At 37.0% G+C, this 22,199-nt stretch overlaps 2 protein-coding genes across 11 annotated transcripts in view; one reads left to right on the plus strand and one right to left on the minus strand.

Moving 5' to 3' along the window:
• RAB3GAP2 (RAB3 GTPase activating non-catalytic protein subunit 2) overlaps positions 1-22,199 on the minus strand; it is a 240,196-nt gene that overhangs the window by 114,573 nt on the left and 103,424 nt on the right. The gene's annotated exons all lie outside the window — the stretch shown is intronic.
• Positions 1-22,199, plus strand: part of MARK1 (microtubule affinity regulating kinase 1) — a 60,396-nt gene that overhangs the window by 5,313 nt on the left and 32,884 nt on the right. For all 8 annotated transcript variants that reach the window (XR_007510149.1, XM_049833934.1, XM_049833938.1 and 5 more), the window contains exons 2-3: positions 17,565-17,768; positions 18,435-18,488. Coding sequence is in view for 7 of the 8 variants with exons in the window: in XM_049833934.1 (XP_049689891.1) it covers positions 17,565-17,768; positions 18,435-18,488 (258 nt within the window). In the remaining variant the exon portion in view is untranslated. The remainder of the gene's footprint in view (positions 1-17,564; positions 17,769-18,434; positions 18,489-22,199) is intronic.

The following is a 22,199-nucleotide window of genomic DNA, read 5'->3' on the forward strand; positions in this document are numbered from 1 at the left end:
TTCAGGTCTTGAGCAAGCTCCGATGTTGTGGGGAAAAACATGTTAGGCTAGAGCATTATGCATGGAGGGAAGATTCATTTTGTTATGATGTTGTCCATTTTGAAGTTAACATTCTGTGTGAATCGTAGAGAGTCATGGGAGAGGTGATACAGATGTTTAGTTTCATTTTCCTTCTGTAAAGAGAAATATTTTGGAGCAAATGAGTGAAAATGTAGCTTCATGCTTCAGTGTTTTTTCTAGGCATTGTAAAAGAGTATATAGTGTTAACGTTCAGAAAGAGTTAATGCAGTTTGATTGTACTACTTGTTTCATTTCATACTTCATGGGGTTTTTGAGGTTCATAGGTAAACATAAAGTTGGATTGTTTTTGGTTGGTGTTCTGAAAACTGTACTTACGTGGTCAGTGAAGTTAGACGCTGAACTAGGACAAGGAGATTATGTTCCATGGAGCCTTGTTATTGGTGGGGTCTCTGCCATCATATTTTTGTGATCATGCAGACTTACTGTTTATATTAATATAGCTTTCTTAAATTTTCTAACTCTGCACTGAAAATGTTTTAATCATCAGTAAAAGCAGGATTTTTTTCCCCATGGCACTCAATTATATTTGGAAATTAATATTTCTACTATAAATGTGGTAAGTTTCTACCATCATAATTGCTGTTGTTAGCAGGAGCTCCCTCTGCTAAACCTCTAATTGATATCAATAGTTTAAACACAGAAAAAGTAGTAATTTTGTTTTTCTTTTAAGTGCAGATACAGTGATTTCTATAAAATTATGGTCTCGATCAGTGATTTGTATTTGCACTTGCAGAGTATTTTTTTCTTATTCTGAGAACTTAATATAGACCTATCCTTAATAACTTACTGATGTTTGAGAGAGAGCTTGAAACACTGTTTTCCAGTAGAGCAGATTCACTGAGAAACTATCCAGTAAAAAGGAGAGACAATTTTACTGTTAATGTGGAGCTAGAAATCTATGGTGCAACTAAAGCCCTAAGACAGATTTCTTACAAACTGGCCTGCTAACAACTTGAGAGTTTGAGCAAACTTTTCAAATGTTGTGGTATTGGAGCGAAAGCATTTTATTGCTTCTGTTTAGATACTATCTTTTAGTAGCTTCAACATTTTTTTTTTTTCTTTTTAATATACATTTATGCTCTGTGCTGCCCTCCAGGTTAAATGTACTAGTTGTAAGTTGCTGCAGACAGTGACATGTTTCAAATCCAGCTTATTTGTGTTGTGGTCACGACATGATCTATTATTTTTTTTGCTGTTGGATACACAATGCTTGCTTTTTGTGGTTGGTTCATTTTTTTTAATCTTTATGGAATTTCAGAATCACTGAAAAAAATTTTTTTATGACTTCACAATTTTTTCTGGGTCTTCATTCTCAAATGTTTACTCCCCTCTAGGTAGTGGTAAATTAAGAAGAAATGTTCTCCACATTTGACTGTTTCTGAAAAAAACTATGAAAGCAGGAAAGTTCCATCAAAACAATCACATTGTTCAGTGTAATGAATGTAATGTAACTGAATCTGAGTTTTAATAATAAGCTCTTTCTCCACATCAACTACCAAGCCTGTTTAACTGTTAACATTTTCTAGTTTTTTCACATTCAGAATTAATATTTTTTTGTGCCCTCTCTGCTTAGTGCTAAACTGAGTTTTAAATTGGGCCAGCTGTATTTCATCTAAGAAAGAAAATGTCTCCTTTTTTTGTTTTTTTTTTTTTCTGTGAATAACTTAGTAAAATAGTAAAATCAAATGATTGCTGAGTTTGCAAGGTCAGTTTAAGACTTCGTAGCTGTCATGTGATGATGCAGCTTAAACAGTTTTGGTAAGCATCCTGGTGAAACTAAGGTTAAAAATTCCAAGAGGATAAGATGGCAGTTGGAAAAAAAAAAAAAAGTTTAGTTGTTTCAGGTTTTGGGTTTGGGTTTGTTTTGGTTTTTTTTTTTTTTTTTTTTTTTTTTTTTTTTTAGACGAGCATTTTGTCAGGGATTTCTTTATATATGCTTTCAAAGGAAACGCCAACTTATGTTGAAAGACATAGGTTCACAGTCGTAGTAAGGCATCTGCACAGTTAAATTCAGTTGGGCTACAATTAACCTTTAAAGCAATGAACTGGACGTGCTCATGGAGCAGTGCCATGGCTTAGGCTGTAATGATTGATCAATAGAGTGTATTTATGTAAAACCCAAAAGCACAGGTTTTCTGTGCATCTCTGTAGAGTGGAAGATCATATGTTATTCTAAAATTCTCTATCTTACCAGGACAGCTGATCGACTGTCACTTTACATCACTTAAATCATCATGGAAAGCAGGCTGTCTTCTGCTAGAATGAATGCATTGTCTGTGTGTTTTCAAGTTCTTGTATTCTGTTGTTTGTTGTATATGGAGCCAGAAAAAAAGTAATTTTCCTTCTTTTATCTTGCCATTCCTATGCTTGTGGGACACCTTAGGTGTACGCTGTGGCTGTCACAATGAGAAGGGGTCTGCACTCTGCTTGTTTGGTTAGCATTAACGTGGTTTACAATCAAGATGACTTTTGTAAAGACTTCTGCTGAGCTGTATTCTAGAAACCTACATTTGTAATACAGTAATACAATGTTTTGGGAGGGGAAAAAAAAGTATTTTCTTCACACTTGCATTCTTCAAAAGACTGGCAATATATCAGAAAGAGGACTCTCCATAACAGTAAGCTTTAGCCAGTTTCATTGTTTTAATTTCCAAGCTGTATATCAAATCTAAAGAAGCACTTGCAAAAAAAAATTGAGCAGTAAATTGTTCTTTGAATCGTTCAGTCATTTTGAATGCCCAGTAAGTATAATACCCTGAAATGTGTGTTCGTAGTCCTAATGGTTTCTCAGGTAAGGATTGATAAACATAGTTGAGTTATACTGGGGAGAGAATGAAACATGTTCATGGCTTCAGATTGGTGTCTGCCTTGTTCACCATGACCCTAGTGGTGTGTTGACAGTAAGCAGAATAATAATCCTGTTTTATGTTTAAACATGTGGCCTGTAGATTTCACAAAAATAGAAGAATGTTAATCGTGATAATCAGAGCAGAGAATGATATCCAAACTTACTTTATATTTTAATTGATTCAACGTAAAGAGCTTTGTCCAGTTGTGTTGCAGAACTGTATTTTAGACATACACACTTGTGATATAGATAGCTTGAATAATAAGATAGAACTTCATTTCACCTCTGATGAAAGCACTTGTGTAGTACATCGATGTTCACGTAGCTGAACAGAGTTCCTGGATAGCCCATGGCAGTCTTTTGCAAGAGCAGATAATGATTATATTACTGGTGACAAAGTCTAATTGTTTTTGTATTATAAAGTAATAGTAGTGCATGATAACTTTTAAAGTCTCAAGCAGAGACAAAATTAGGCAAGGTTATTAGAGAGAAGTGATATCTTTCATTAGACAGATGTGGTTGGAGAAAACAGATTAGATTTGGATAGATAGGCTCTAGCAGAGCTTGCTGTAAAGGCTCCTGCCCAAGGCTAACCTCGTGGTAAAACCTGTAGTGCCTCTGCGCAGTGCTTCTGTAGGAGGACCCACGCCTTACTCATGATGCAGTAAAACACGCATCTTCTTGTAAGGCACAGCCTTAGTCACTGCGATTGAGTGCTATTTTCAGCTCTTTTGGAAGCTTTCCTCCTGGCTTCCTCCTTTCCCCACTGTTGGTTCTTATCTTTTCCATCTTAGCCCAATACTTAGGAAGAAAGTAAAAGAAAAATAAAGTAAAACATCTTTGCTTGTCTCCAAGCAGCTCCCTTTTTCAGAGGGGAAAAGTCTATTTATTTGTAATCTTAAAGGGTGTCATGTAGACAATTTTTCTTTAGTCCCTCAAATATTTGACCAATTTCATTTTAAACCTGATGATAGTCTATAACGTGCCATCACAGCAGCTTTATCCTTCCGTGCATCCCAATATCCATCTTTCTGAGATTCCATTTACCCATGTTCATTAAGTTGCTGGCCATTTCATACCTGTAATTTCCTACCTAAGTTGCTGGCCATTTCATACCTGTAATTTCCTACCTAAGTTGCTGGCCACTTCATACCTGTAATTTCCTACCTTATCACATTCTTGCCCCGCCCCCCCCCCCCCCCTTGTTTTCCCCTACATTTTGCTTACTAATGTGCTTTTGTACTTGAGCTTGCGTACTTGTTGCCAACTTCCTTATGCTTCTCACTCTTTCTGGGACCTTTTCCAGTTTTGCTCATTTAATGACATAAGCAAAACCAATACAAAGCTTTACTAAAGCTACGTAGTTGTAGCTCCTGTTTATCCTTCAAGTAATATCCTTTTGTATGAATCCCAAGGAGCATTTTAGTATGGGAATAATCTGAATTGTAAAGTTAAAGGGAGTGAAGAAATGCTTTGCTGTGGGTGGGTTGCGGGAAGTTGTTTCTGTTTTGGGGGCTGCTCTTGAAATTATTAGCAAAAAGGGTGCTAATAGTCATCAAATAGTCATTAGTTAGACTATATTTTCCTGTGCATTTCCTTCCCTCCCCCTAGTAAAGTTACTGTGCTTTCGTCTCTCAGATAACAGCAGAGGGTAACCAAAGTTTTATAATGATTACTTAGAAAGGACATACAATTTTATAATGTTCTTTGTAGAGAGAGATTTTCTTCATAAACTCAGTAGATGCACAAGGAATTTAACGTGCGAGAATGGCAGTTAGGGAAGCAAAGTGTAGGGCGTACTGCAGTATGTGTGTGTAGCAGCAGTGTAAATTACTTGTGCTTAAACAGTAAATATCTGAAATTCCTTTTGAGAGTGCATGCTTGGCTTCAGTTGTATATAAGTATTTTCTAATTCTTAGATGTTTCTGTCATTACTTAAAATAAGCAGACGCATAGCTCAAAAATTCAGAGAATCTTGCGCGTTAAGAGCCTGATTTTAGCCATGGAAATTACCTTAGCCTGTTAAATGCTACATTGAGCTCTTACAGAGGATATGGTTGTTTTCCACAAATGGATTACATGTGTAATGTATTTACTCATATCTCTATTCCAGATAATATTATCGATTGAAGGTAATAGAATTCTTTAAAGCATTTGGGTTTTTATTTAGTAATTTTTTTCCAACAGTAATCAGATTTTCCTCCCCCTGCAATTATTACAGTAAGGACTGTCTACCAGAGGCTAAAAAAAAAAATCAGAAAAATGTCATTACTTGGTGAAGGACTAAAATACTATTTTCTCCTTACGATCAGACTCCAGAAGGAATAACAATTGTAATCATTCAATACAATGAGATGTATACAGGAAATATTAATAATACTGTCTCTTAGTAGTCTTTACCAGCCATACCTATGTATAATAGCTTTTCAATTTTGCTTTTCTTAATTTGATATTAAATGAACAAAGCTGGCTGCTTTTTAGAGTTCTTTCTTCCAGTGATGGACATAAGATGCACGTGAACAAAGAAAATTTATGAAAGCACTTCACAATGAAACTCTTGCTCCATCTACTGCATAGTCCAGAGAAATCTTATCTACAGAAAGTTAGTATGAGCAATGAGGGTCGATCTAATATAGATGCTGCAATTAGTCAGTGGAAGACATAATTTTTATCAGAGAATGTATGCTTACAGCAGTGTTCTTGGACAGGCTAAGCGAAATCTAATCCCTCAACCTGTGCAAAGCAAAGTAGACTGATAAAATAAAAACTGCATTTAAAGGTCCTTTTTAAGAAAACTATTCTTGCTTATCCAGTGATTGTAGAAGTGTAGCACTCGTATCCAAATAAAATTTGATGTTTTCAAAATACTGCACGATAAAATACGATGATTGTTATTATTATTGCTGCTGTTATTTGTGTGTGTGCAACCTTTTGTAAAACTTTACATTTTGGTATTGTGTACAAGCTTTTTCACCATTACTCGTTAAATCCATTTCCTAGTGGTGTGTAATTTTTTGTTTAAATAGAATTATTTTCAAAGTGAGTGGTGTCAGGCCTTCTGGAGTAGCATAGGAGAGACAAACTGGACTCCTGTATCCATCTGTTTGTTTTCATTCCCTTCACATAATAATTACTAACCTGAAGAAGCTGAATTAAATATAGCACTTGACTATTAGATGAAAGTTATTATGATAAAGTGAAATATTAATGGTACATGAGCCATTTTCCCAATATGGTCTTGATTTAATTAAAGAAGTTTCTAAGACTAGGTCAGTGGGTGACATGAAAAAAAAGAAGAAAGTAAACCAGGAGACTGTCAGGTATATTGGCAGGTAATACAGTTGTCATATATTGGAGTTAAGTTTACCTCCCGGATAATTTCTGAGAAGGAGTAGAAAGCTGTGCCTGATTGCAGGTCAGCTATTGGGCAGTAGGAAGATGATAGAAAATGAATAGATCCTTTGTTAGCTGCCTGGTGAAATGAGAAAGGGGTTTAATGCAATAGCTCTTATCCGCTGGGATTGGAAGGGTTCTAGTTGGTTTGGTAAGTTAAGGGAAAAAATTACAGATGGAGTTCCCAGTGAGCCTGTGATAATTTAGGGATCGCAACATTGCATAAGGGGTTATGTGATCCTTGGTCCTAGAGTGCTGTGGTTTTCCTCATCTCTGAAGAGGCAAGGAGCATCTTAGGACTGTGGGTGGGAGAGGGACTATTGGCAGGCTGATGGTGGAAGAGAGAACATAACATTGCTGTCTGACCCATCCTAAGACTTGGAATAATTCAGTGAAGTCCATTTGAAATCTGCATAAGGATGATGCTCCTTTAAGGTTTTGAGGTTGGATTCCCAGTTGCTGGTAGGGAGACTGATAGTCCCTGTCACCTGCTGACATTGTCTTCGGGTTCCCATGACTTCTCTGCTTTCCTGACTTTCCCTTCCTTAAGACTGAATCAAATTAATTCCTGTTTCAATATGAAACAGCATCTGATTAAGTAAGCCACGTCAGGTGGGGTTTTCCAGACTGTAAGACACATTGCTCTTGTGTTAGCCAAACTGTTTTGATGTCCAGCTCAGGAGAGAACCAAGAGTTGCCACTGCTAATAGTAAGTTGGAGGCCACCATTGGCTGCTACTGATTATTTGCTGTACCTCATCATCTAGATAAAGAAGTCTGGAAATGCCTGACTTTGACAGCTTGCAGGCTGGGGTATGGTCTGAAGACCATTGATGGGGATCTGGGATTCCTCATCCACTGATTGTCAAGGACTCGAGAAAAAGTCATACTTTTTTTTTATACTTTTTTTCTTATTGTTGGATTGGCTGCTCGTTTTAATAACTGTATTCATTTTTAATATATATTAGTTTTGTTCGACCCTTTAATCATAGATTCTTTGGCTTGTATTCTTAAGCTTTAACCGTACGTATGTGGAAGAAATAATGTACACATTTTCTTACCTTTTTATTTTAATGGACTGGGTAAATGCAGCAGCTATTGTTTTTAATATTTTCTTTGCGTCCTGTGATGTTTTTTCTTTTGCTTCCTTTGACTAATCTACCATGGACTATTTCATTTGTTAGTTCATTCTTTTTCTTGTGCTTGGTTTTACATCTCAGCTATACTCACACATGATTTCTGTTTATGATTTGAATTCAGTACATTGACAGATAACCATGGTATATGTGTGTGTGATTGTCAGTATTCATTATCTACTGTATTACTGGATCTGCCAGTTTAAAGCGTATAAAGAAATATATTTTTTTTTTCTAGCTATATTACATTGCAAAATATTTGAGGACTATTGCTGTTCGCTTTTTTCCTTTTTTTCAATTTATCTTCCTAGTTGCATATATTTCTAAAGTGCTAAATTGTGGTAGTTTGTGGTGATAAATAATTTAAGCCCAAAGGTTAAGATAGGTGGTTGCATGAGTTTAGAAACAAGGGGCTCCAAGGAGATTGTAGAGATTGTAGTCTGAGCTCTGTGTAGAGCACATTCTTTGATCATAAGATATAGGCTGGTCCAAGGGGCATACAGTGTTTGGATAACTTAGTTAAGCATAAATCTGTGCAAGGTTGGGAATATATTTGCAAAGTTGAAATGTGGTGTAGCATTATCCACATGAAGGTAAATAGTTACTACAGCCCAACTGAGAACATTTTATTTGATCTGTTAATTAACACTTACATGAAAAACAGGGCAGAGAGCACTCAGCAGAAGTCTGTCTTCATTTTGCTTTATTTTTTTTTTCTTTCAGTTCACCATGTCCCACTATACCAGCTGGCTTGGATACATCATCATAATCTTGCTCTGTGTGTAAAATGTGGTTTACACTTTCAGAAGACTGACTAAGTTTAGTGGTGTCCTTGTAACTTGATCTACAGCTCCTACCATCAGATCAGACTCGGCTAGACTGTTTTCAGTAGACAAAACCACTGTCACTGAATGCTGCTTGAGTGCAGGCTCATTGGTAGAAGTGTCTTACACCATCTCAGGTGCTTCCTCCCCTTAGGAGGGTGGCTGGCTTTCCTGTGCCAAAATATGCATTATCCCTCAAAGTCAACCTTTGTATCAATGCTTATGAAAAAAATTTGTCTGCAGAACACTAAGTCTGATTATATCCTGGCTTAAATATTAAAACTGCATCTCCTTGGCAGATGGGGTCCAGTAGGCACTCTGTACTTCAGTCTTCTGAGGCAAGACTTGTTAATGACATCAGAAGGCCTTGCTGCAGAGAAATGGATCAGAAAATATTATCAAGCCTTGAAGTTGAGCATACTAGCTTAGTTTTTTCTAGTGCAAGAGGCCATGAAAGTGCTCTCCAGATCAGGAAGGATTCCTTGCCGCTCCCCTGAAGGCTGCAGCTCCTGTGAAGGAGCATGAGATAGGCCCTAATATCTGCTGTAGGTCCATGCATTTTTTTTCCAAGTCTCAAAATTAACTGATTGCCCAACTACTTTTAGATACATTTGTGTTGTATTGTATGAAGGGAAATATTAAGATGAGTCTCCACACCTTTTAGATTAAGACTTCCAAGATCCCTGAAAGATATATGTCAAAAGAATATTGGAAGATCCTTCTGAATATTGGGTAACTTCATTTGAAACATAGCTTGACATGATCCTCAAACATCGCAGTCCTGCACTGCCCTACAGCTTCTTTTCTAGGACATGTGTGCATCAATTAGTATGTATTGCTATCAGGCTGGATATTCTAATTGGTCATCTCGCCACTTTTTAGAAGCAGGCTTTACTTCAGAAAGTTAATAAGACCTTGAGGTAAAATAGTCTTCAAAATAAGATGGTGACCTGTCTTGATGGTTGAGTCCAGTAATGGGGATGTAAAGACTTTAGAAATGCTGTCCATGGATGTCACTCCTAAAGGGTAGCTTCTTAAGCTCGCATTGTGTGCTTTTCTGTCTCACACACCCAGTGCAGGTAAACAACACAAATAAGCAAGTCTACTTATTTGTTGGTGGGATTTCTTTGGTTTGGTTTGGGTAGATTTTTTTTTGTTTGTTTGTTTTGTTTCCCCAGTCCTTCTGGGGTTTTTTACCTTGTTGTGGAATGGGATTAAGTATCTCCTAGCTAAAGTTTCACTGCTGGTGTTGATTTGCCTCTGGATTATCAAAAGTGATGTGATCGATTTCTTTTCCATGTTGTTTGTGTCCTGACAGTGTGGTTCCATGCGAGCTTAATATGGAGCTGGTGTGGCCCCATCTTCCCAGTGCTGGGTGTTCCCGTTCCTCCTTGGCCCTGTGCTGATGCTTGGGAAACTGTCTGGGGGTACACGTGCTGCAGGAGCTGGAGGTTACCCTGGCAGAAGGGTTCCTAGGTTTTGTCTGGCTTGCCTTCCTGTGTTGGCTGTCCGTCCCGCTGCCCCAGTGGTAGTGCGGATGTAAGTGGGTGTGGGCATGGGAGCAGTGTTCAGTCGGCTTCAGCAGCCATTGTGCCACATGTGGACTCTTCCAGAGTTATTTTACGTATGTGATAGGCAAGGACAAAATTCCCATTTCATAAACTTTGAGCGAAAGAATGAGTTGGGATTCAGAGCCTGGTCCCAATTAGCTGTGTGTATGCTTTCCTTCTGTAGAAAAAAACCTCAGCTGGCCTAGAAGACTGGTTGTTTGATCGTGAGTGTCAGAGACACTTAGTGCTATAATCTGGTCGCTCTTTTGTGAATAAACCTTGCCTCTTGCTGCTGTTCTCCTCGTCTGGAGGCAAGCCTCAGGCTTCCAGATTGTAGTCTGCAGACTGTAGAAACAGCCCTTACCCCTCAGTTTTGAAGTTTGATATTAAAGCATTTCCCACTTCTTGTACTCCTGCAAACATTTGAGAAGCTCCATGTGCTTGACACGATCCTGAACCGTAAGTTGTTTCATGTCTCTTCTCCTGCCTTTCATCAGGCCGGTTGAAAAACGATCTGGCTGCATCATTTATAAGTGCAATAAAAACTCCTGCCAGTTTCCTTTGCCAGAAGTTTCGCTTTCTGGGTGTGTTCCTGTTCTTGTTTGGTTAGTTCAATTAATGATCACCATCAGCATTTTGTTTTCTTTTTGTTTTACTGAGGGGTTTTGAGCAAACTGTGAGTGCCATGGCATTCAGCAGCAGCAGCCCATAGCTGCCTGCATCTCCAGGTGCTGGCAGGATGCCGTGGGTGAGCTGGGAACGCTCACGGGGAGCTCTGTGCTGGCAGGTCAGAAGTTCTCATGAAATAAGTAAAAAAAGATTGGCAAGGTTAAACTGATCACATCCTGGGGAAAGAGCAATGGCTGGCAAGAAATGTCGAAAGAACTCTCTCAGTGTGAAGGGCAGTGTTTAAATGTGTCCAGGAGGCTGCAGCAGGAATAGCCTTTCTCCTTTCCCCCTCCCGTAAGTGCTTTTCTTCAAAAGCACAGTTTTGTGTTAGGTTTCATGGGTGAGGGACGTTAACCATTTTATTATGACAAGATAGGAAATGTTTTACTCTTTTGCTTGGTTGAGCTGACTGTAGCTTCTAGTACTATAACAAATGACAAGTAAAAATGAGTAAATGTAAGAGGATTTTAGGAAAAACTTTTTTTTTCTTTTTTTTTTCTCTGCCTTCCCCTTGGTTCCACCTGTGGTTTACTGCAGCAGCTTTTAGTTGGCTTGTCTCAATTTTCACTGGGGCTACAGGGAGGGTTTGGTTTTGTCATAGCAATTAATGGAGATGATATGGGCAGACTGTCCTGAATTAGCCCTGGAAAATCTTGTTTGTGTGTTTGGGATGAGTCAGGAAGGAAAGTGCCAGGTTGAAATAACTGTGCCAATTCTGAGTGAAATGGAACAAAGGCAGGAAGGTCCTGTTCTTCTGCACCTGCATGCCTGGCTGGGCTGAGGTCTTCAGGCCCAGGGACAGGAGGAAGCATGTTAGCTGAGTTTGGGTTACAAGACCTCATTTAATGCTGTGAAGGTATTTGTTTTTCTGAAATGTTTTGACTGACTTCTCAGGGGAGGACCAGTGCATTACTTATTTTTAACTTTTAAATAAAAAGTAGCTGTGATACCATGTGATAGTGAACTCCACACTTCCATATGACACTACTGCTGTGATTAAAAAAAAAAAAAAAAAATTGGGAGCAAGCTTACTTTAACATGGGCAGGTTTTACAACAGGTTGGTGTCACCATATGAAAATTACAAATATTCTGAAGAACCTTGTGTATGAACTTTTGAAACTTATGTTAGCTGTATATGGTGCTGCACTGGTAGATCATGGGCTCTGTTTTCTGTCCTAGATTGCTTCAAGTACAGAGCTGTAAACATTGCACCCTGTGTAGTTTGTGATGTGAAAAAAAATTTTGTCTTGAATTTGGCAAACTTATTAGTGATATGTCTCACAAAGCTGTGTTGAGCACTTAAAAAACAAACACTAAAAAAACCCCACCGAACAAAAGACCCCACCAAAATGTCTAAGAGGCTTAGATACCATAGTAACAAGCACAGAATAAGATTTACTCAATGCTCAGCGTAAGTTTACCTATCATCAGCATATATGTATGCTTTTCAAAAGGAATCTTTATTGTGTATTGACATTAAGGGATTGTATTTCACCTTGCAATAGAAATGTTTTACTATTAGCTTTGAATTTTTTCGAAATACAGAATATTGGGAAGAAAAGGAAAGAAATACTAAGAGATACTATATATATGAATCCAGTTTGGATTTTTTAAAAAGAGTTTTTATATAAAATGGTTTTCAGAGTTACAGCATCAGTTAATGAAATGTTTCCATATGCTTGATTGAGGTCAGCTTTATTCAAAATCATTGTTTCTTATTGCTGATAGCTTCAAGCTCTTTCAAAAGTTCATGCTTGGGATTCCTACATGCTATGTAAATCTGATATAAACAGAAAGGTGCACATGCATGCGTTTCATTATTTTCTTTGTGCACTTCTGGAAAGACTGTGTGAGTAGGCTCAGGGTATGGGTACAGGTTAAAGACATGTCACAATTTTCTCTGATTCTTTCCTGTCTCTGCCATGCGTTGATCTTGGTATTTGATTTAAAATCTGTATATACTTTTTCCTTCACTCTGTGTGTGTGTTTGTTTCTTGGGATTTTCTGAGCTGAGTCCTGCATATTACCCTTTTTCAGTGGAGTAGGTTGATTGCTTTGGGTTTTGGTTGGTTTTTTTAATAACAAAGTTTCTATCATGTATTCCCAATCTAGTATGCATTTAATTGCTGATAAGAAATTATGAAAAGAATCATGTGTGCATACATTCAGTCTTTTTAATTACCCTGTCTAAATCCCTTTTTCACACGTCTGAGAGATGAAAAATTAGAGTAGATGGTGCTCTATTCATGTTTTGATTGAGATCAGAGGTGCTTTAGTAATTGTAGTATGATGCAATGGGTGCATGTGGCAAGAGTAAGCTGTGGTTTTGTGCACATGTGAGGCTTACCTGGAAGAGGAGTGAATCTCCTTCTTCTGGCAGTAGCTGATGGATCAGGTACTATCATCTTGTGCAGTTCAGAGTTGCACCATGCTTCGTACCTGTAAACCTGGACCTCTGGGTGCCCTTGATACATGATGCAGAACAAGCTGATCCGAATATTTCTGTTGGTTTCTATATTGAGATTTACCAAGATCTTTCAAAAAATTGGACTCTTCTAGTATACTTTGATTGTTACTTCAGCAAAAGAAGTTTACTTGCTTGATGTGGTTTGCTAGAAGCTGCTAGGACCTAAAGGAATAGTTGCAGACAGCAAGCAGTTAAAACCTGAAAACAGCTGGACATCCAGGACATAACTGCTCATCTTCCTCTCCTTTCCTTCTCCTGTATTGTGAATCAAAGCTGTTGCAGATCCGAGCTGTTCAGAAGACTGTCTTCTAAACCCTTCAGACTCCCTCTGTCTGGGCTAGCTATTTTGATTACCTTGCAAAATATGACAGCTGTTACAAATGTTCATGTGTATGGCACGTGCTTGAAAATATTTGGAGTTATGAATATAAAAATTGGCTGCAAGAAACTTAAGTTCAGAAAGGGAGACAATATTGAGAGAGGAAGTGTGATGATGTGCCTTTTCTAGCACCACGTGTTGCATACTTTACTTCCATGGGCTGACTGTACCAAGGAATTTGCCTTGTGGGAATTTGAGAAGGGGAAAATTCAGGACTAAGATGTTTGTTTAATCAAGTGAGGTGTATTTGTAGGTAGATTGATGTGTGGAAGTTACCCTGTTACTTAGAAGGACTATAGATGCATTCGGTGTTGTTTGATTGAGAAAGACTGTGTGGTTTGGTGGCCGGAATGGTTTTGAGGACTTTTTAAGACTAAGCAGTAAGAGCAGTTAATATATGTGATGATGTAAGTTTAATTACAGTGTGTAATCTGTGAGAATACTGCTTCAGTGGCTAGCTAAGTGGCTAAAGAATGCTGAACAAGTAAAGCAGTGGAACATGACTTTGTATCTACTTGGTAGAGTTAGTTCTTCACTTTCTCAAAGGTAATGTGTCTGGGCATCAGGTCATCTTGCTTTTGCAAAGCTGCCTTGGGTAAACAAGAAAATGATAGCTTTGAGTCTTGGGGAAGCAATGGGTCAGGTTAACTCTTGTGATTTTAGTACCATTGACTTTCTGTAGTAACTAATGGAATGTCTCAGAAATAAACCTAGTTAGACGTAATAAGTGTTAATTGAGCTCTCTTCAGTTGCAATCTAAAATTGAATGCTAGAATTACTTCCTTGAGATTTCTGAAAAGGTGGTGGATTTTGGTTTTATATGGGGTTTTTCTTGGTTTTTCTTCTCTTTTTTTAAAATACTTGACTAATGTACAAAATAATATATTAGAGCAGCCATTTGTGTGTTTCAGCTCTAAACTTTTGTTACTGCTGCACCTTTTTTTTGTTTAAAATTGCATTTTATTTTAAGAAATACCTAATTTTATGTATTGATTTGTAGACAATTTATTTAACACTGACATAAACTGAACATACAGGGAGTCATGTTTATGATGTACTAGCAAAGTAATGTTTCCCACTACATTATATATATATAAAGATACATTATCACGGTATCTAGAGAAATACCAGAATCCCTAATTAAAATCTTGTGTAGGAAATGCAGGGTATGTGGAATTGTTTTTAGATGGCAGTGAACTTAAAGGATAGTGTTGGGTTTTACAGCCTGCATGTTTCCAGCACCCTGAAAAATTTCTCAGAATTTAGAGATTGTTCTTCTGAAATGGTATTTTTAAATAGCCACATAGTAGCTGATGCATAATGAATTAACATATTGTAATGTACCAGAAAGATCTTAAAACTATGTTTGTTGCCTGTCTTTCTAGACAGTGTGGATATTGCATGCTTCTGTGGAATTCAGCTTTAGCATTGTTTGGAAATAATGTCTGAGATTACTGTTATTTGGCCCAACTTGTTTGTTTTGGGGGTTGATGGGTGGTGGGGTTTTTTTCAACATCTTAACCTTGTTATGTTTGAATTTTGTTGAATGCTGATTTTTAGAAGTTGATGAATTTGTAGTTTAAATTCCTCTGTACTTTCCAACAATAGCAAGCTGTTTATGTGCAAAAGAAGCCTATTGCAAGACTTAAGAAGAATAATTTGAATTTCATTCAGTGCTGTTCAAATTCAGAAATTATATATATACACACATACATGCAGCTCTCAAACTAAGAAGCTTGACCTTCTTTATGCATGTTTTCTGTCATCCTTGGGCATAGCTGGGGAGAATGGTTGACTGAAGATAATCTGTCTAAGAGGGAGTAATTAAGAAACTATCTGGAGGGGCTTATATTTTCTGTGCAAAAAGACCAAAATCCAGAATCGTCATGACCATGAACCTTGTTACTTTTTTTTTCCTCTTCAGATTTGGTTCTGTGTTATATTTTCATTATGATTAAATAACTACTTTCCCTGTTAAATCTGCATTAAAATGATCTATCCCGTGAAGCCATCTTTTGCTTTGCCTATGGCATTGGTTTTGCTTGCCTATCCAACTGTTTATCTAAAAGATCCCTTCAAGTATCTACTGGAAGTAGACTGATCCTATGAAGTGTATGAAATTGGCAATTGCTATTAGGGTTGCTAATGCTTCTGGTAGGTATTATATTTCAAATAGTGAAGATCTAATTGTGTGCATAAATAGGCTCAAAGACTTAAAACTTGCTTTTATAGCATAGTGCTGTAGCTCTGGACGGAGTTCTAGGTACAGCTATAATATTCATTATTAGCACCGTACAAGTACTGATCTTGTGGGGTATTTTCTTAGGTGAGATTTTTATTTGGGCTCTGGTTTATCACATGTAGGACTAGTGTCCAATGTTGAAGGAATGTTTCAAAGCCTCTTTGCCTGGAGCTGTCCTTCTGATCCTCTTTCCAAGTCCACAGAAACTATTTTAATTATGTGCTTCTAAAGGATAAATACTATTGCTAGCGTGCTATTTCGTCATTGAATACATTTGTCTGATATACAGAATCTAAACATGCCTGGCTTGCTTGGTTCTGCAGTAATTTGGAAAATGGTTTAGCAGTGTGGGTAAAGTAGTATTTTGCAGAGAGACTCAGGTAATGAAAAGACAAACAGAAAATTATATTTAGGACCGTTTTCTTGGCCATAGTGAATAATTAATAATGCTGGAGGTGATGTAAGCAGAGTTGTGCTACATTTGGGAAGAACATTCTGGTTGTGGTATACTCCTTGTTTTTTCCGGTTGTGTTGCAGCTGTTTGCTAGTTTTCCCAATTCTACTAGTGCTTATGTCCTGAAATAACTCTGCTCGGCTCAGTGGGACTATCTGTAAGCCTGGGTGTTTACAGGAGGGGATTGACTTCAGTCTATAATAGATGCACACTGAAGTTGGAAGCACTGCTTTAAATTCCATTTTGTATAAGAAAATAATTACTTGCATAAGGAATGATGGGTGAAATCGGCATAGGCAAACCTTAGGCTGGGTATTGGGAGAAACAGTGAAACCTCCCACTGCCTTCTGACTCTGCTTTCAGCTTAAGGTCAAAGATCTAGAAAACTTTGGTCTGTAAAGAAACAGGCTCAGTTAGTGCTCTGGACAAAGATTTCAAGATACCATGTTTTGATTGAAGCAGTGAATAATGGGAAAATATTAAGGTGTCTTGAGTTTTGTTGGTGCTTTATGCTTAGCAGGAACTGAGTGAGCATGCCTTTCTGTTACAAAATCTAAAAACTGGTCTGAGAAGACACTATTTCTACCTACAGTATTTGCTTGCCTTAAAATCTCTAACTTAAAAGATTAGAGGCTAAATTTTACCTGTTAAACTTTTGTACCCATCTGCCACTAATGTTAGAAAGCATTTGAAATACTGAAACACTTAACACCCCTCGGGCATCTTCCGTTACTTTGGTTTCTTCTTGGAACATTTCCAGGCCCCATCTGTATCTTGCCCCTTATATATACTTGGAAGTTAAAAGAGTACAGAAGCACTGCAGATTTCAGTGACTAACATTTAATGTGGGATGATGTGTTGGCATGCATTAAAAATAACATCCTTTTAGTTCTTCAGACTTTTTGAGATTTCAGATATATTTCTGAGATATCATGGAGTTTTCTTTTAAAAATAATAATCTATTCTTAAAATAAAAATGTAGATTGTTCATTACTTGAATGAGAACTGTGACTTAAAAAAGGTGCAAACTGGTTTGGGGAACAAAGATTACTTGAAAAAGTATTTTTCTCAATGTTATTTGAGTGAAGAAAGTTAAGAAAAAAATAGAGTGAAACCTTGTTTCCAAATATGCCAAAGTACAAATATTTTTTGTACTGTGTATTTTTAAAAGACTAGATTTGGTTATGATTAGACAAGTTTATTTGCAACATAGTGGTGTAGTGTATACTTTGGCATGTTAAAAAAAAAAGTCTGTAATGGTTTGTTGATTACTGCTTAGGTGTCTCTAGTTTTACTTTTGAAGCTGGTAAAAATCTTTCTGCAGACTTTTTTCTTGAGACATGCATCAAACTCTGCCCAAAGACAGCATGTTCTGCTTAGGCTACTATCGAAAGTTATCAGTTATATTGTAAAAGTAAATAAATTACCCCCCTCTACACCTTTTTATGCTTCTAGTCTATTCTGCTGCAGCTGTCTAAAATCCAAGTAGCTAAATTCCCAACTATTTTATCTGCCTTCTAGCACACCTCTGTGGATGGATACACTGAACCACACGTCCAGCCTATCAAGTCAAGTAGCAGACAAAACATCCCCCGATGTAGAAACTCCATTACATCTACCAATGAAGAGCATCCTCACATTGGAAATTATCGCTTACTGAAAACAATAGGAAAAGGAAATTTTGCCAAAGTGAAACTGGCAAGGCATGTGCTTACTGGAAGAGAGGTAAGCCTTTCAAAAAAAAAAAAGCCTCACTGTGTTTTATATTCTCTTTGGCTATCTTTATAATAATTTTTTCTACTATTCTTTTACCTTTCTCTTCTGAATAAAAAAGCACATTTTTTTGTCATCATAAAGGAAGATACAAAGATGCTGTTTCAGGATATAGGAAAAGTTACCTGAGGTGCCCCAAGTTTTCTCTCTCTGACCACTCACCCCTTTTTTTAAAATGTAACTTCTTGGTGAAGAGATCAAAAAGGGGTTTTTGTGCATCAAGGGGGATTTTGGGGCTGGGAGAGGGTCTGTTCATCCCAAAGCATTTCCAAAACCGTAGAGAAATTTGATAGATAGATTTCATTGATATTGAAATCTACTGATAGATAGATCTTGTGTTTGGAGGGCCTGGTTTTGCAGTGGACAGGATAACGTTCTGTCCAAACACTGACAGAAGTTTAAAACTGATTCCTTGTTGGTACCACCTGGTGGCAAAGTTCTGAGCTCCTACTGGTAGATCCTGATAGGTGAGGAAATTCTGCTTGATGAAGTACATAAAAGCAGACATATATGCATGTCTTGTAGGCACATCTATGCATTTGCTCACAGAGATGTAATATACTTCTGTTGAAACACTTTTCTGAGTTTAATAATCCATGGTTGGTTGTTTTTCCCGAGGTTGCTGTGAAAATAATAGATAAAACCCAGCTTAATCCTACTAGTCTGCAAAAGGTAAGAATATACCATAACATCTGAAATTCTATAAACAGTTGAACTGTGATCTCTTATTTACTTGACAAAAATATTTGGTCCCTTTATCTTGCTGAACAGACATCTTTGTCTATGTATGTCCTTGGGAGACAGTGGTATCCTACTGTCTTTGCTATAATGCGCATGCGCAATTTGTCTGAGGGCAGTTACTGTATGTGGTTCCTATCTAAGCATTGCTTCTTTGCTCTTCCTTCCTCCTCCAGCTTTACTCTTTGCTGACAATAAGATTTGTATCTAATTAGGTACACAAGTAGTTTGTCTACTTAGTAAATTTAAGACGTAATGGTGTAAAGAGTACTTTTCCTGGATTTTTCTTTAATGTAGTCATTGGGTTTTGTGGACTTAAAATGGCTTCAATTTTTTTTTAACCTTTGTTTTTATATTCTTTCAACTTTAATAAAATATTTGTTAAACTCAGGGGACCTTTGGCAATTACTTTTTGTGTGTAGGATTGACAAAATGATTGAATGTAATCGGAGCATTCTTGTTTGTTTGTGCTTGTAGATAGAAATTCAGAAGTCCTTCATAACCATTGTGATAAGTGTTTTAACAGAACCCTGGGGTTTTTTGTTTGGTTTGGGGTTTTATACTATTTAACTATGCATATGTTTGGTTTTGGCTAAAGCACAGAAATGTTGTATTGTCCTACTGCAAGTTGTCCATTATAAAAATTTGGGACATTTTTTTGTTTACAAATACTAGACTGCTGCTGTCTGCAGCTGTAGAATGAGAGAAAGAGGCTAGGGCTTACTGCTGTTCCTTTATCTCTGGCTGCTGTTACATTTATTTTATTGTGTAACTTTGGTTATGGGGAGTTATAAAGAATTTTGCTTTGATTTCTTTTTCCTTTGATTTCTTTTAATTCTATTTATTTGCTTTAATTTCTCTTCTGTAGTATTTTTGTTTAGTGTGGGTTCTTCAGGATTTTTTTTACCGATTCAACCTGCTGTGCAGAGTCTATGCAAAAGCTTTGCTATCCTTAAGTCCTATATCCTATATTAAGCAAATCTCTGTGCTAATATTTGAGCTAGTGAAGACAGACTCACAGAGGCAGTACGTGACAGGGCATATTGGACAAATCCAGTGCTGCTCACGTAGCTTGTTTCCTACCTAGCTTGGTATTTATACTTGGAAAGCTAGGTGAGTTTGTTGCATTGTTGAGCAATGAGAGGGTAAAAAAAACGTTAAAACTTTCTGAAAAACTAAGCATGAAAAACTTACTACTTGGATAATTGCTTTAATGATAAATAAGGTGTATTTCACACAAAAATATTCAATAATAATTCAGTAAATCATTCTGAGTATAAATGAATCTTCCGTAGCCTACAAAAGATGCTGTCGCACTGCACAAGTAGTACACAAAATACTCATGTAATGGGACATTGCTGCTGTTATTTGTTTTTTTGAGTGGGAAGCTGATAACAGGAGAAACATTTTTAGGTACAGTTAGAAGCAGGGTATAGCAGAACTAAGGATAGAAGTTAAATTTCGTGATTTAACTACAATTCTGTCCTTCAATAACTTTTAGAAATACTTATCCCATGCATCTTCTGCTTACACTGGAAAGTGTGATAATTTGTTGTATAAAGTTTTCCTTTGTAAAGTCTTGATTGTCATTTTCAGAAAAAATAATCTTTGTTTTGAAGCTCTAAATGTCTTCAGCTTCCTACAGTTTTCTGAGAATTTTGAGTGAAACTGAACAGTGATTTCCTGAAAGCTTTTAAGTAAGCTTAAGCACAGTTTTTGCAGTGTCACTCAAACAACTGTAGGGGTTTTTTAAAGCAAATAAGGGTGGGAGGATGGTTCATCAGCATGCTTAGAATTACTTCTTTTGTTAGTATTTTGATAGGTCATTTGTGTATTCTAAATAAAATTAAAAAAAAATCTTGTTCTATGGAATCAGTCATCTTTATTTTTCTTTCTGCACTGAACTATTACATAAAGTTTGTGATTCTTTCTACACTGTATAGTATCACTGTAATGTGAATTTTTACAATTTTTTTTATCAGGGTTATGTTGTACGTAGGACTGTTAAGTAGTTAATTTTTTCTTCAAGGGATAATATTGGGAATGGGAAGTGGTGATAGTACTATTGTTTTAATAGGAACAGACACTTTTCTAATGAATGTTTATAGAGGAATACTGGAGTATGTTACTGTCACAAAAATACCACTTCTGAGTTTGAACCCATCTAAATTAACATAGTTGAGAAGACAGTCTCTAGAACTTCAAAGCTGGTAAATTGTACACAGGTCAGCAAAACTTTTAGGCCTTCAATCACTACTGATTATTATTGATCAAACAAGACAAATACGTAGCGATCTTAGGCACAGGGTTGTTCACAAAACCATCCCTTTCCATTCACTATAATATAAAGGATACCAGGTGTGAGTAGGTTTTACCATAGTACTTGCTACTGACCTAATTAAGTAAAATGAGTTGAGCCATCATAGGGTCTCATGTGCTGTTCTGTTTTGTTAACAGAAACATTTGAGCACATACTTCAGTTGCTGAAAGCGTCATACAAGCTAGGTCTGTAGTTAGTCACGGATGTGGATGCAAGGATGTGTTTAGTTTGTTCTTAGTTACTTTCCAATGTTATTTATGCCATATAGTTTGGATGGGGTACTTCTCAGACATAGTTATTTTAGCTTAAACCATCAAATTTTAGGAGATAGACACAAGTAAGCTGACCTTGTGAATTTTTAATTTTGCATCCTTGTGCATGCAATGTGATAGTCTTAAGTTATATTTCTTGCTTCAGGACCTCTACCTCTTTAAATAGACAAACACTGATGAATTAAGGGCACTGTCTTTTATTTTGTTTTCAATTTGTTCAGTATGTGGTTCCCATCTTACTCAGTGAGCACCTGTTCAGAAGACAGAGCCGGCTTTTTTGTGAACTTGCTATCTTGATAGTAGCATATTATACTGACTTAGCTTTTTCCCCTGTCATGACTGTAGTTTGATCCCAAGTGTAAGTATTTGGGTTTCATCACAACTAGAATTATATCAAAATAGCTGTTCTATTTTGTGCATGTCTGCTACATTGAAACTGTCTTCTTGCACTGGCTTCTCTAGGGATGTTTCTGAAGTAGCGTTCTGTTGCTCTTCTGCAAACTGCTAGTGGAACAGAAGGTGCCTTTTTTTTCACTTAGCAAGCAGCATTTCACATTTTCCCTTTTTGGGGGTCAGCAGCCTTCTTTTTATTCCTTAAACATATCTAAAGCCTCAAACTTAGGTTCTTTCTGTTGTTAAGAAAACCAGAACAGAAATAAAGAAGTAGAGGATTTGGAACAATTTCAATATTACCTATTGAAAGCTATGCTTTTTTGCAACATCCCTTCTCAGTAATGATTTAGAAACTAGAGAAGCATTCAAACACATCTTTCAAAGCAAGAAAGGGCCTTGGTTAACTGAAGATTTTTAGTTCGATTGCAGTGACTTAAAATAGTTAATCTTAATCATAGATGTCAACCTGACAGCAAGTAGAAGTGTTAGCAATGGTGTGACAGATCTTTGCACTTTCTGCAGTCTGTGCCCTGAAAAATGAAACTGAAAAAGCAAGAATCAAATTGTCAAGCCTTGTGCCTTTTCCATAGGTACAAGTTCTATGAATTGAGTATGGTGCTGGGGTCCTCTACTGTAAGTGAAGCTATTGATGCTACAACC

This window comes from Accipiter gentilis, chromosome 30 (genome assembly GCF_929443795.1).
Source record: "Accipiter gentilis chromosome 30, bAccGen1.1, whole genome shotgun sequence".
In the NCBI taxonomy this organism is placed as follows: Eukaryota; Metazoa; Chordata; class Aves; order Accipitriformes; family Accipitridae; genus Astur; species Astur gentilis.